The sequence below is a fragment of the Pongo pygmaeus genome, chromosome 10 (genome assembly GCF_028885625.2).
Source record: "Pongo pygmaeus isolate AG05252 chromosome 10, NHGRI_mPonPyg2-v2.0_pri, whole genome shotgun sequence".
NCBI classification, from domain to species: Eukaryota; Metazoa; Chordata; class Mammalia; order Primates; family Hominidae; genus Pongo; species Pongo pygmaeus.
The window spans coordinates 121,947,100-121,962,685 of NC_072383.2; the positions used below are offsets into that span (position 1 = coordinate 121,947,100).

Sequence of the window (15,586 nt, forward strand, 5' to 3'; positions counted from 1 at the left end):
CCACTGCACTCCAGCCTGGGTGACAGAGAGGGATTGTCTCTCAAAAAAAAAAAATATATATATATATATTTTATATATATATAATATATATATATTTTATATATATATAATATATATATATTTTATATATATATTATATATATATTATATATATATTATATATATATTATATATATTATATATATATTATATATATATTATATATATTATATATATATTATATATATATTATATATATTATATATATATTATATATATATAATATATATATTTTATATATATATAATATATATATTTTATATATATATTATATATATATTTTATATATATATTATATATATATTATATATATATTTTATATATATATTATATATATATTTTATATATATATTATATATATATTTTATATATATATTATATATATATTTTATATATATATTATATATATATTTTATATATATATTATATATATATTTTATATATATATACACACACACACACACACACGCACACGAACCACATGGGAAGGAGCCGAAGTGTCTGCGTTGCAGCAAATGGTGTAAAAAAGCCACACTGTGACCCTGCATAGGAAAAAGTTAGTATGTCTGAAATAGATGGGAAAAAAATGAGAGTGCAATATAAGAATATTATTTGTAAACATGGAGGAAAATGCTAGAAGAAATAGCTAAAACAGCTGAAAGTAACAGCCTCTAGGGTAGGATACTAAAAGGTAGGTAGGGAACACTGCTGTTTTTCATGAGATACAAATCTAAAGCAATTAGATAGAAAATTTCAACAGCCTAAATACTTTCAGATTACTTATGTATCGTAATATCCTGAAAAACAATGTTAAGAAAAATTTAGAATGTATCGTAATATCCTGAAAAACAATGTTAAGAAAAATTTAGAAGCCAGGTGCAGTAGCACACACGTGTAGACCCAGCTACTCAGAAGGCTGAGAGAAGAATGCTGGAGCCCAAGAGCTTGAGGCCAGCCTGGGCAACATGGTGAGACCCTGTCTCTAAGAACAAAAAGAAAGAAAAATTTAGAAAAAAATAAGCAACCTGAAACCTAATCTGGTTTCAATGTTATACAAATCCAAATTTTAAGTGAAATTATACCAAAGTGAAAAAATTTAATCAAACCTGTTCTAAATCTGTTCATAGCATTTTATCCTGCCAGACACACAAATGTTAAGATAGCTTGAAAGTTGACCTAATGCAGACACAGGCTTTTTTTTTTTTTTTTTTAAGTTGACCTGCTAGAAACAGAAAAGATATGGGAGTGATGCCATCGTTCTAAGTATCTGACTTCTTGCTGCAAGGCAAGACCCAATTGACTCCATCAGGAAGGTACACATTCACAGTTGCTGCAAAGTTATGTAAAACTAAAATAAAGGCCGGACACAGTGGCTGATGCCTGTAATCCCAGGACTTTGGGAGGCCGAGGCGGGAGGATCACCTGAGGTCAGGAGTTCCAGACCAGCCAGGCCAACATGGGGAAACCCTGTCTTTACTAACAATACAAAAATTAGCCAGGCGCAGTGGTGGGTGGGCTCCTGTAATTCCAGCTACTTGGCAGGCCAAGGCGAGAAGATCGCTTGAGCCCGGGAGGTGGAGGCTGCAGTAAGTTGAGCTCGTGCCACTGCACTCCAGCCTGGGTGTCAGAGAGAATCTGTCTCAAAATAAATCAATAAATAATAAAATAAGCCTAGAAAGTCATAATCACTTGTAAGAGTATAATATCTAAATTACTTTTAGCCAATCACGTCATTAAGTTACTATTATTCACTACTTACATCTTGAAACATTTTGTTCTCTTGCTTTAGTTGAGCTTCTTTATCATCCGACAGTTTGTAAGCATTCTCAAATGCTTCTTCTAAATCTTGCAGTCTAGATTTTAGTCGAATGATGGTATTGTCTTTTTCTTTACTGCTTGTTCTCATTTCTTCAATTCGTTCCTGCAAAATTTTGGAAGCACTGCTGGCTGCACTGAAGCGTTCTCTCAAATCATTCTACAAAACAAAGACAAACATAATTTTTTTTTTTTTTTTTGAGATGGAGTCTCGCTCTGTTGCCCAAGCTGGAGTACAATGGCGCCATCTTGGCCTACTGCAACCTCTGCCTCCCAGGTTCAAGCAATTCTCCTGCCTCAGCCTCCCGAGAGCTGGGATTACAGGTGTCCACCACCATCCTTGGCTAATTTTTTGTATTTTTAGTAGAGACAGGGTTTCACTATGTTGGCCAGGCTGGTCTCAAACTCCTGACCTCAAGTAATCCACAGGCCTCGGCCTCCCAAAGTGTTGGGATTACAGGCATGAGCTACCACGCCCAGCCCAAAATTTATTTTAAATGAAAAAAAAGATGCCTTAATAATAGCTAATAAATTGCGGGCGTTAAAAAATGAACAAAACATAGAAATGGAAATGAACAAATCTATTTTGTTGTATTCCGGGATGGAGAGTCCAGAAAGAATAGTTCTACTGGAATACCAGCCCCTGACATTATCATAAGGTATACAGGAAACTATCATCTGTGGCACTGTGACTCTAGGACTCACCTAATAGCTCCTACAGTTCACTTTAATAAGGAAAAAATAACCACTGCTATTAGGGAAATTATTTTGAAAGTATAGCTGGACTTTGTTGCCCAACATCAACATTTAGGGAGGAGTAAAACATTTCATCCCCTCTCACTATGAAAATACAGGAAATTCAGTTGGCCAGGCGCAGTAGCTCACGCCTGTAATCCCAGCACTTTGGGAGGCCGAGGCGGGTGAATCACGAGGTCAGGAGTTCAAGAGCAGCCTGGCCAACATGGTGAAACCCCGTCTCTACTAAAAATACAAAAAATTAGCTGGGCTTAATGGCAGGCGCCTGTAATCCCAGCTACTCAGGAGGCTGAGGCAGGAGAATCACTTGAACCCTGGAGGTGGAGGTTGCAACGAGCCGAGATCATGCCACTGCACTCCAGCCCTGGTGACAGAGTGAGACTGTCTCAAAAAAAAAAACAGAAAATACAGGAAATTCAAAACCCATCTGATATGTTAATATTCACTCAACAATCATTTCTGGAATACCCACTAGGTGCCAGGCACTAGGGTGCTAGAAATGTAAGATTAACAAAAAAGATAATAGTCCCTAATGTCATGAAGCTTAGGAGGAGAGGAACTAAAAAAGCAAACAGGCCAGGCACTGTGGCTCACAGCGGAAATCCCAGCACTTTGGGAGGACTGCTAGAGCCCAGGAGTTTAAGACCAGCCTGGGTGACATAGCGTGTCTCAACAAAAAAATTTTAAAAATCAGCCGAGTGTGGTGCTGCGTTCCTATAGTCTCAACTACTCAAGAGGCTGAGATGGGAGGAGCACTTGAGCCCAAGAGGTTGAGACTGCAGTAAGCCACGACGGCTCCACAGCACTCTAGCCTGGGCAACGGAGTGAGATCCTGTCTCAAAAAAAAAAAAAGGCAAAGATAAAAACAACATATAAAACAAAATAGTCTGGGTGCCAGTAACCCCAGCACTTTGGGAGGCCGAAGCGGGCAGATCACCTGAGGTCAGGAGCTCGAGACCAGCCTGGTCAACATAGTGAAATCCCATCTCTACTAAAAATACAAAAATTAGCCAGGCTTAGTGGTGGGCACCTGTAATCCCAGCTATTCAGGAGGCTGAGGCAGGAGAATCCCTTGAACCACGGGGACAGAGGTTGCAGTGAGCCAAGATCACACCATTGCACTCCAGCCTGGGCAACAATGGCGAGACTCCATCTCAACAAAAAATCAAAATAGACAGTTTCCACCAAAATTTTGTTCATAAGGTTATATGTATCTCATACATATACACACTACTCTATGATAGCTATCATGCATTTTATCTTCTAAAAGATATTAAAAATAAAACTTGTAAACACAGACTTTTGAGAAAGTTTTGACCCTTAAAAAGACTGCCTTACACCAAAAGATTGGGAATGACATAACAAAGGTCTTTGTTCAGAGAGAAAAAAAGTTACATGTAAAAAAATAAAATTTGGTAATGCGTGGGGAAAAAAGTAATTTTAGCATAAAAAGTTTATACACTTTTAGTTATATACCCAAGAAAACTAAAAACTTATGTGGCACATAAAATCTTGTAGACAAACATTCATAGCAATATAATTTAAATAGCCAGAAAGTATATAAACATTACCTGATGAATGTAAACAAAAATGGGGTATTATTCACAGAATGAAATATATTCAGCCATAAAAAGGAATGAATACTGATACGTTACAACATGGATAAACCTTGAAAATACTATACTAAGTGAAGAAGCCAGACACGAAAGGCCACACAGTCTAGGATTTCATTTATATCAATGTTCAGAAAAGGCAAATGCACAGAGAAAGAAAACTGAGTAGTGGTTGCCAGGGTGTGGAAGGACAGAATGTGGGGGGTGATGGCTAAGGGGTGTGGGTTTTTTTTTTTTTTTTTGAGGAAAATGTCCTAAAATTGATTGTGGTGGTGGTTGCCCAACTCTAAATATACTAAAATTCGTGGAATTGTACACTTTAAAAGGGTAAGTTTTATGGTATGCAAATTATATTGCAAAAAATTAAAAAAAAAATTTTTTTTTGAGACAGGGTCACGCTCTCTTGCCCAGGCTACAGTGCTGTGGCGCAGTCATGATCCCTGCAGCCTCAACTTCCTGGGATCAAGTCATCCTCCTGCCTCAGCCTCCCAAGTAGCTGGGACCACAGCTGTGCCCCACCATGCCCGGCTGATCTGTAGAGACAGAGGTCTCTGTATGTTACCCAGGCTGGTCTCAAACTCCTGGGCTCAAGCAACCCTCCCACCTCAGCCTCCCAAAGTGCTAGGATTACTGACATGAGCCACCACACCTGGCCAAAAGGTAAGTTTTAAAAGGGTAAAGTTTAGGCCAGGTGCGGTGGCTCACACCTGTAATCCCGGCACTCTGGGAGGCTGAGGCAGGTGGATCACGAAGTCAGGCATTAGAGACCAGCCTGACCGACATGGTGAAACCCCATCTCTACTAAAAATACAGAAATTAGCCAGGCACGGTGGCATGCGCCTGCAGTCCCAGCTACTAGGGAGGCTGAGGCAGGAGAATCACTTGAACCTGGGAGGCGAAGGTTGCAGTGAGCTGAGATCCCGCAACTGCACTACAGCCTGGGCGACAGAGTGAGACTCCATCTCAAAAAGAAAAAAGGGTGCAGTGGCTCACGCCTGTAATCCCAGCACTTTGGGAGGCTGAGGCAGGAGGATCACACGGTCAGGAGATCGAGACCATCCTGGCTAACACGGTGAAACCCTGTCTCTATTAAAAAATACAAAATAATTAGCTAGGCATGGTGGAGGGCGCCTGTAGTCCCAGCTACTCAGGAGGCTGAGGCAGGAGAATGGCATGAACCCGGGAGGCGGAGCTTGCAGTGAGCCAAGATCGCACCACTGCACTCCAGCCTGGGCAACAGGGCGAGACTCCATCTCAAAAAAAAAAAAAAAAGGGTAAAGTTTATAGTATCATGTGAAGCCACCAGCACTAAAAATATAAACTTCATAAGCCTTCCTTAAAAAGACAAGAAACATAATTGAGTTATCATGAAATAATTCAATTGTCTTACCAGAACTCCCACCAAGAAAAGAGTACTTACCACTTCAATTTCCAGTAAGTTATTCTTATTTTCAAGTGTTCTCACGCGACTAGTAGCTTCATGCAAAGCACTATCTAATTGGCCACATCTAAAAACCATAAATTTAGTTTCAATTAGAAGATAAAATTATTACCCTTAAAAGTATTATATAAATCTAACCAATTCTCTAATATATAACATAAGACAAATTCTCTAGTGTTAACTAAGACTCAGGATGCCATTTTAATAGAATATATCCCAATGAATCTAATAATACAGTATGTAGAGAAAAAGCTAAAATTGGCCAGGCACAGTGGCTCACACCTGTAATACCAACACTTTGGGAGGCTGAGGCAGGCAGATCACTTGAGGCCAGGAGTTCGAGATCAGCCTGGCCAACATGGTGAAACCCCATCTCTACTAAAAATACAAAAATTAGCTGGGCATGGTGGCATGTGCCTGTAGTCCCAGCTACTCAGGAGGCTGAGGTGGGAGGGTGGCTTGAACCTGGGAGGCTGAGGTTGCAGCGGGCTGAGATCACGCCACTGCACTCCAGCCTGAGTGACAGAGTGAGAACCTGTCTCCAAAAAAATAAATAAATAAATAAAAGCCTAAAATAATTTTTTTAAAAGATATAAAAAAAGACGTGCATAAAATAGCTTGATCTTAGTTATGAAAAAATCTGTATCTACATATATGCATTATGATTTCTGGAAAAATGCAAAAAATTAAATTTGGATTTGGGATTTGGGACTAGAGTTGGGGTAGGCAGATTTTTTTTTTTGGAGACAGGATCTCACTCCATAACCCAGGCTGAAGTACAGTGGTGCAATCACGGTTCACTGCAGCCTTAACCTTCTGGGCTCAAGCAACCCTCCTGCCTCAACCTCCTGAGCATGCACCACCACACCCAGCTAATTTGATTTTTTGTAGAGATGGGATCTCACTTTGTTGCCCAGGCTGGTCTCAAACTCCTGGACTCACGCAATCCAATTTACTTTTCATATTATGTCCTTCTGTACTATTTCGAATTTAGCACGAATATAACTATTCTTATAATTAACTTCCTTTGTAAAGTTAATTATCACAAACCCTCAAAATAACAAAATACATAGAAGAATTCAGTTACCATCTTGACTCGGTGTTTAACATAGTATGAATAATAAAAGCTTTATTTATTTAGCACTGACTATACAGCAGGTCTTTAAGCACGTTTCGTTTATCCTCACAATTCTGTCCATTAAGACTATCATTGGTCCCAGCCGGGCGCGGTGGCTCACGCCTGTAATCCCAGCACTTTGAGAGGCCGAGGCGGGTGGATCACAAGGTCAGGAGATCAAGACCATCCTGGCTAAACCATCCTGGCTAACACGGTGAAACCCCATCTCTACTAAAATACAAAAAATTAGCCAGGCATGGTAGCGGGCGCCTGTAGTCCCAGCTACTCGGGAGGCTGAGGCAGGAGAATGGCATGAACCTGGGTGGCAGAGCTTGCAGTGAGCCGAGATAGCGCCACTGTACTCCAGCCTAGGCGACAGAGACTCCATCTCAAAAAAAAAAAGAGAAAGAAAAAAAGATTATCATTGATCCCATTTTACAGCTGAGAAAACAAAGACAGTTCAGTTCCTCACTGAAAGTCACATAGGTTGTAAGCAGTCACACTGGGAGCATAAGCTGGGCACTCCTAGTTCATGCTCCTAACCGCTGTGCATTAATGCAGCACAGACACGAAATACTGATAAGACTATTCTTGAAAAAAAAATCACTCAAATAGTCAAGTGTGTGTTAATTGTATTTGATTTTTTTCAGTACTATGGATTCTAAAGTGCCAGAGGATCACTGCTCCAAGTTCCAAATCCGTGACATAGTAATCTAATATCACAGCTGGCTAATGGCTCCATTTGTAACACCAGGGGGATTCTCCAATTTGCAATTTTAAGTTTGGAAAAAACCAGTGTATATGCTGATAACAATGGTTTCTATCTTGGGGGAATCATTTCTTCAGTTCTAAATGACTGCCACGTATTTTGTTTCTACTGTCCTCTGTAACACAGCTTTTTTTTTTTAACCATAAGCCAGATCAAATCTTTTTTGGGAAGAGGAGAAAATAATGTACTGCTATTCATTTTACACAGTGATTACATCTACTCCAGTAACCAAGCCTGCCACTGTTATTAACTGCTATAACACAGCCATTTACTTAAAACCCTGGCTTCCCATTTGCTCCACCTATATTTGCTCATTGCCCTACATGCTCAAACATCTTCTAGTCATAAAAATGTTTTAACTGGCTATAATTTATTCTAGGTATCTTCTTTAGGACTGTTTTTAATCTTCAAAAGTTCACTGGTGGGCTTCTTTCATACTTGTTTTCCTACAGGAAGTAACTGCAGTCATCTTTGCCTTTTTTTTTTTGAAACTGAGTCTCACTCTGTCGCCCAGGCTGGAGTGCAGTGACACAATTTCGGCTCACTGCAACCTCCGCCTCTCGGGTTCAAGCGATCCTCCTGCCTCAGCCTCCCGAGTATCTGGGACTACAAGTGCGCACCACCACATCCAGCTACTTTTTGTATATTTAGTAGAGACAGAGTTTCAATATGCTGTCTAGGCTGGTCTTGAACTCCTAACCTCTAGTGATCTGCCTGCCTCGGCCTCCCAAAGTGCTGGGATTACAGGTGTGAGCCACCACACTCAGCCTCATCTTTGCCTTCGAAACAAAAACAATAACAAAAAACCCAACTTTCCATAACCTGCTATCTACTGTTTGTGTCGTAAAAAACCTAAACCTGTCTCTTTTCTTTTGGTTTGGCTCTTTTTCAAATTACTTTTTCCTACCATTTTACCCCCACACCACCAAATGCAAAATGAAAGCTGTAGAAACATTCAATAAGACAGCCATGTTAACTACCACAGCAACCAAAACTACTTACAGTATAAAGGCTAGTTTTCCCATAACTTTGAAAGTTAAACTGTTAACCAGATGGAAGATTTTAGTTCCCTCCTAAGCGCTTTGAAGTGAGCTTTGTCTTTTCTCCTTAGAGAACGCCTTGCTATCAGCTAGACCTGCATCGATTTTCAATCTATTTAAGTCCTATTTATTTATTTAGAGACAGGGTGTTGCTCTGTCACCCAGGCTGGAGTGCAGTGGCACAACGTCAGTTCACTACAGCCTCGACCTCCTGAGCTCAAGCAATCCTCTCACCTCAGCCTCCCCAATAAGTGGGACCACAGGTACACGCCACCATGCCCAACTAATGTTTTAATTTTTTGTAGAGATAGGGTTCCACTATGTTGCCCAGGCTGGTCTTGAACTCCCGAGCTCAAGAGATCTGCCTGCCACAGCCTCCCAAAGTGCTGGGTTACAGACGTGAGCCACCATGCCTGACCAAGTCCCGTTTAATGGTAAAGTATGTTGCAAGGACTCTACTACTAATACTAGTGAGAGCATCAGATTTTCTAAGTGGTTCTAAAATAGGTGTGAAGCTATCCTGAATATAAGGCCATTCTCCCCTGCATTTCTTTGTGGGATTTTCTGGAATGGGAACTACACTATTTTAATGGGCCTATTAAAAAGGTGGAGAACTGCCACAGGACATAAGCCATAGACTTATTAGGAAGTCCATAGTACTGCTCCTCCCGTCAATCACATTACTCTGCATATACAAAATTCGCTCAACTGTTTCAGTATTTTGCTCATGTGAAACAAATGGCTCCACGTCAGTTATTAGTATATTATAAGAGAGGGGTTTAGCTGCAAAAATACTTAGGCAAACATGACTGTTAAAATTTCAAATCCAAAGTATATGTTTTCAAAGTGTTTTCTCACATTATACTTCTGTGAAAATAATACATCCAAGGTGGAGAAAACTTCACAGCTAAATTATAAATTTTACCTGTCTACAAGAATTTGATTGGTTATCTTCCAATCTTCAACTCCAGAGATTTCTTTTGCTTCCAGCTTCTGTTTCAAACTATTTATTTCTGATTCATAATAAGCTCGAAGATCTGCTATGTGTCGAGCATGCTTTTCCTTCAGGTTCTGCCTAATCCTTATTCGGTGAGAATAAAAAATATATATTAGGAAAGCTATCCTCAGTCTCCATCCCACAAGAGAAACCAAGAATACAATGATTCTCATGGGCAAAAATATAGCATATTTCCTTTGCATACTACAAAATATATAGATTAATACACAAAAAGTTGACAATCAAGTGAAAAAGTTTTTATATGCTCCATCTTAAAAATGCTAAATCTCTAAGACTTTATGCAATACTGAAGTTCAATAAAGATCATTTTCAATCAGACATCACAGAAAATCTATTAACATTACAAGCCATTCACTGAAATACATACTTAGACAATATCACAGGATCTTCCAAGGAAGTCAATGAAATGCATTCTGGGACACTGTTGGCTGTACCTGGAAGCTGGGACTGACTGACTGAGGCCGAAGCGACCATGACAGTGTTTTCTTCATCTACAGTGTTGACCGAGATATCATTACTAGTAATGGTATATACCGACGGAAACGTGGAACTGGTCCTACTTTCGTTTTGGAATGTCTGATTCTTCCAAGAGTCCACCGGAGAAGCTTTTGTGTGTGAGGGATATTTTGGAAATCCAGGTAACTGAGAAGTGACATTACTTGCTTGTGAAAATGAGTCTATGTCAGAGGGACTAGACATACTAGGCTCTAGAACAGAGTCCGGGGAAAAGGATATTCTGTCATCAAGGGCATTAGGAAGGCCGTGAGGTTGAATCCCTGAAATCTGCTGCTTTGGCTTCATGTGTAACGTAGGATCTAGAGTCAGGACCTGGAAACCAGACAACAAGGAAGTCTTACCCTCAGAACTCAGCTTTGTTTTGCTTGTTTTGAAGTGAGTAGGCTTTAGATCTCCTAGGGAAAATGAAGCTTGAGGTAAAAGTTAGAGTCAGGAAGCATTGTTCACGTTCACTTGGCAGAATGTGGACAACTTTACCTCTGGTGGATGATTTGGGTTGGAAGCAGAAGTGAGATTCCTCTCAGGTAACTGCTTGTTTTCCCTTTGTTTTTTATAATAAATATCCTTCAGTGACGGTAGCTTCATCTCATTACTAGTATTAGACTTAAAGATACGAAACAAAATTAAATGGTGTTATCAATAATGAAACAAATTAATGATATAAAATAAGCACCATAAAAAGATTTTTGAAAGACTTTAAGCAAATTGAAAATGTAGACTGTCAGATTTGTAATACAAGCTTGGAAGTCATTACCTAGTATGATGAGTCTACCTCAGAATGGAAAGATATTTGGATCTCCTAACAATTTAGGACACTAAGGGGATAATGTGAACATTAATTATTTAGCAGCCTATGAATACTTCCAAATAATGAAATTCTTAGTAGTTCTCCCACTCAAAATAAGAACAAAGTTTTATGGGTTTCTTTGAGACAAGGTCTCACCCTGTTGCCCAGGCTGGAGTGCAGTGGTGTGATCATGGTTCACTGCAGCCTCAATCTCCCAGGCTAAGGTGATCTTCCTGCCTCAACCTCCCAAGTTGCTGGGACTACACGAGTGCAAGACCACGCCCAGATAATTTTTGTATTTTTTTTGTAGAGACAGGGTCTTGCCATGTTGCCCAGGCTAGTCTCAAACTCCTGAGCTCAAGCAATCCTCCCACCTTAGCTGGGATTACAGGCATGAGCCACCACGCCTAGCCAATTAACCAAGTTTTGAGGTAAGAAAATACTTCATAGGCCAGGCGCGGTGGCTCACGCCTGTAATCCCAGCACTTCGGGAGGCCAAGGTGAGCGATCACTTGAGGTCGAGAGTTTGAGACCAGCCTAGCCAACATGGAGAAACCCTGTCTCTACTAAAAATACAAAATTAGCCAGGCATAGTGGTGCATGCCTGTAATCCCAGCTACAAGGGAAGCTGAGGCAGGGGAATCACTTGAACCTGGAAGACGGAGGTTGTGGTGAGCCGAGACTGTGCCACTGCACTTCAGCGTGCGCAACAAGAGTGAAACTCCGTCTCAAAAAAGAAAAAAAAATACTTCAGGATGAATGACAGAAGGATGAGAAAACTTTTGGCCAAATTAATTTCATATGGCTGAAGTAAAAAGCACCAAGTGGTGGAGTTCCTTATCTATGTAGTTACAATCATGTTTGTTAAAAGAGTTGGCCAAACAAAACTAGGTGTCACAAAGTGACCCTATGAAAATAAGTCCCCCCCACCCATCACTTCTCGGCCTTTTGGCTAAGATCAAGTGAAAATAAGTCCCTTTATTCATTAGTAAAATAAGAAGATATGACCCTAAGCTGGACACGGTGGTTTACGCCTGTAATCCCAGCGCTTTGGGAGGCCAAGGCAGGTGGATCGCCTGAGGTCGGGAGTTCGAGACCAGCCTGGCTAATATGGTGAAACCCCGTCTCTACTAAAAATACAAAAATCAGCTGGGAGTGGTGGCGCAGGCCTGTAATCCCAGCAACGCAGGAGACTGAAGTGGGACGATCACTTGAACCCAGGAGGCAGAGGTTGCAGTGAGCTGGCATCATGCCACTGCACTCCTTCACTCCAGCCTGGGCGACAGAGCAAAACTCTGTCTCAAAAAACAGAAGATAGGATCCTAATTTCGAAAAATTGAAATCAGGGCTTTACTACACTAAAAATGTTGCAGAGAGGTCCAGGCTCTAAACATTAAAACTTTGGGCTTAAATTATTTCAAGGTGGGACGTATTATAGGGTGTGAGAGGAGAACCAATTAACCTTGGGCCTCAAATTTAAACTGTGAACATTGTCACAAATGAGATTACAGATTCAACAATAGATACACTGAAAACACTGAAAGAACACATTAATCATGTAGCTTTAAATTTGTGTCCCATTTCTAGACCCTACATAGGCTGCAGAGCACCATGAATATATATTTTTAAAACCTTATAACTACCTTGTGAGTGTGTGCATTAAAGGCATTAATTTGTTAAATCTAAACCTTTAAAATATACTGTGGTGGCTCACGCCTGTCATCCCAACACTTTGGGAGGCCAAGGCGGGTGGATCACTTGAGGTCAGAAGTTCGACACCAGCCTGGCCAATATGGTGAAACCCAATCTCTACTAAAAACACAAAAAGTAGCGGGGTGTGGTGGCACGTGCCTGTAATCCCAGCTACTTGGGAAGCTGAAGCAGGAGAACTGCTTGAACCCAGGAGGCAGAGGATGCAGTGAGCTGAGATCGCACCACTGCATTCCAGCCTGTGAAACAGAGCGAGACTCTGCCTCAAAAAAAAAAGTACCACAATTCCCATAATCCTGCTGTAGAATTCATTCCTTACATGCCAATAACCTAAAGAAGACTTTTCAAGACCTGAAGCCTGTGAAGAGCAGCATTACTCCAGCTATGGCCACAGCCTGGTGGCCTGGGAGAATAGTTGGGGTTATTCTATTCAAAGCTCATGGGAATAGAAAAGTACCACTTTTCACCACTTTTATGTTCTTGTCATGTTAACATCTCTAAAGTAGGGATGCCTCTTGTAATTAATGGCATTTTATAATTGCTTTGGGCCAAGTTGTGGTTGTGATAGACTGTCATTCCCTGCTCATGAGCTCAAAATTGGCCAAATAGGTATCAGCAGCTTGGAAGACAAACCTACACACTACAATGAAGCTCCTGAAGACCAATATTTAAGAGAACGGTGAATCGGACACGTTTAGCAACATACTCCACATGGGAGTCCAAAGCGGGCTAGTCCTACATGCTACTAAGACAGGTAAAAAGCAGAAAGGCCTTTCTATTCTTTTTAAAGAAATGCAGAATCGCTGATGCTCTTGGTGGGCTAGAGGAAGATAATGTGGGAAAACACAGAAACTAACACCAAGGTGAAGAGAGAGAAGTGGCCAGGCATAGTGGTTCACATTTGTAATTCCAGCACTTTGGGAGGCTGAGGCAGGAGGACTGCTTGAGTCCAGGAGTTCGAGAGACCAGCCTGCGCAACATAGAGAGACCTTGCCTCTACTTAAAAAAAAAAAAAAAGAGCCAGGTGTGGTTGCACATGACTATAGTCCCAGCTACTCAGGAGGCTGAGGCAAGAGGATCGCCTGAGCCCAGGAGGTTGAGTCTGCAGTTATCTATGATCAAGCTGCTATACTCCAGCCTGGGCAACAGAGTGAGACCGTGAAGAAAGAAAGAGAGAAAGAGGTGAAGAGAGAAAAGAAGAGAAGAGAGGAGAAGAGAGGAGAAGAGAAGAGTATAACCCCTCTGCGAAGGAAAGAATTTTAGCCACTTTTATTTTGCTTATGTTTTCCTTTTGAAAGTATGCATAAGAGTTATATAATAAGCCAGGCACAGTGGCTCACACCTGTAATCCCAGCGCTTTGTGAGGCTGAGGCAGGTGGGTCACAAGGTCAGGAGATCGAGACCATCCTGGCCAACATGGTGGAACCTCGTCTCTACTAAAAACACAAAAAAATTAGCTGGGCGTGGTAGCGCTTGCCTGTAGTTCCAGCTACTCAGGAGGCTGAAGCAGGAGAATCGCTGGAACCCCGGAGGTGGAGGTTGCAGTGAGCCGAGATCACACCACTGCACTCCAGCCTGGCAACAGAGCAAGACTCCGTCTCAAAAAAAAAGTTATATAATAGGCCAGGCACAGTGACTCACAGCTGTAATCCCAGCACTTTGGGAGACCAAAGCAGGGGAATCACTTGAGCCCAGGAGTTTGAGACCAGCCTAGGCAACACAGCAAAAATCCTCTCTCTATTAAAAAAAAAAAAAGTTACTGATACATAATAAAACCTATGTTTAAGTCTAAAGATTCTTTCCATAAGAACAAAATATAAATTCTAAAGTGGTTAAAAAAAAGAAAAAAAAAAAGCATTGTATCAGTCTAATTTATAAATTTTTATTGGTAGAACATGAAATGGGAAACCTTAAATTTGACAATACCGTAGAGTCAACAAAATGCAGTATCCACTTACTGATGTTCAAGATCAGGTAACACTGTGAGCCCTGCAACTGCAAAGCCTACTAAGCCTGCCTTGCCTCCTACAATCTTACCTCCCTCATACTTCATTTCTCTGTGTTGACCTGTGTCTTTTTGTTCCTTTCATGAAGTATGGAACGTTGGTTTCCGTCACTGAGACTCTGATGCTTACAAGTACATTGCCCCGTCTGTCTGTCTGTACATGTCATTCATTTTTATGTCTCTTGGTTACTTTAATAGTATCTCTCCTTTTCCCCAGGTACTCTTTCATTACCTGATCAAAATACAGAAGTGAAGGCCGGGTGCAGTAGCTCATGCCTGTAATCCCAGCACTTTGGGAGGCCAAGGCGGGCGGATCACCTGAGGCCAGGAGTTTGAGAGCAGCCTGGCCAACATGGTGAAACCCCGTCTCTACACAAATACAAAACACAGCTGGGCATGATGGCAGGTGCCTGTAATCCCAGCTACTTGGAAGGTTGAGGCGGGAGAATCACTTGAACTCGGGAGGCAGAGATTGCAGTGAGCCGAGATCACACCACTGCACTCCAGCCTGGGCAACAGAGCGAGATTCCGCCTCAAAGAAAAAAAAAAAAAGAAAGAAAAAATACAGAGGTGAAATAGGTACACTGATGTACATTTACTGAATAGTTTTACTTCTTTGCTCTTAAATTTAAAAAAAATGGGCCAGCGCAGTGGCTCACGCCTGTATTCCCAGCACTTTGGGAGGCTGATGTGGGCGGATCACCAGCCTGGCCAACATCACGAAACTCCCTCTCTACTAAAAATACAAAAATTAGCCGGGCATGGTGGCGCATGCCCATAATCCCAGCTACTCAGGAGGCTGAGGCAGGAGAATCACTTGAACCTGGAACCACTGCACTCCAGCCTAAGCGACAGACTGAGACTCCGTCTTAAAAAAAAAAAAAAAAAAATTTTTTTTAAAATGTACCTTTCTTACTCAAAGAAAATCCAGCAAATTGGCCGGGCGCAGTGGCGCATGCC

General features: G+C 41.1%; 1 protein-coding gene across 17 annotated transcripts in view; it reads right to left on the reverse strand.

Annotated features, from left to right (window-relative positions):
• The window catches only part of MPHOSPH9 (M-phase phosphoprotein 9), a 91,485-nt gene that overhangs the window by 40,129 nt on the left and 35,770 nt on the right, over nucleotides 1-15,586 (reverse strand). For 11 of the 17 annotated variants that reach the window (XM_054441916.2, XM_054441913.1, XM_063647174.1 and 8 more), the window contains 5 exons: nucleotides 10,602-10,727; nucleotides 9,976-10,436; nucleotides 9,516-9,671; nucleotides 5,644-5,731; nucleotides 1,799-2,014 (listed from right to left, as the gene is read on the reverse strand). In XM_054441916.2, the coding sequence (XP_054297891.1) occupies nucleotides 1,799-2,014; nucleotides 5,644-5,731; nucleotides 9,516-9,671; nucleotides 9,976-10,436; nucleotides 10,602-10,727 (1,047 nt within the window). The remainder of the gene's footprint in view (nucleotides 1-1,798; nucleotides 2,015-5,643; nucleotides 5,732-9,515; nucleotides 9,672-9,975; nucleotides 10,437-10,601; nucleotides 10,728-15,586) is intronic. The other 6 variants (XM_063647171.1, XM_054441919.1, XM_063647172.1 and 3 more) reach the window with 1 other exon arrangement.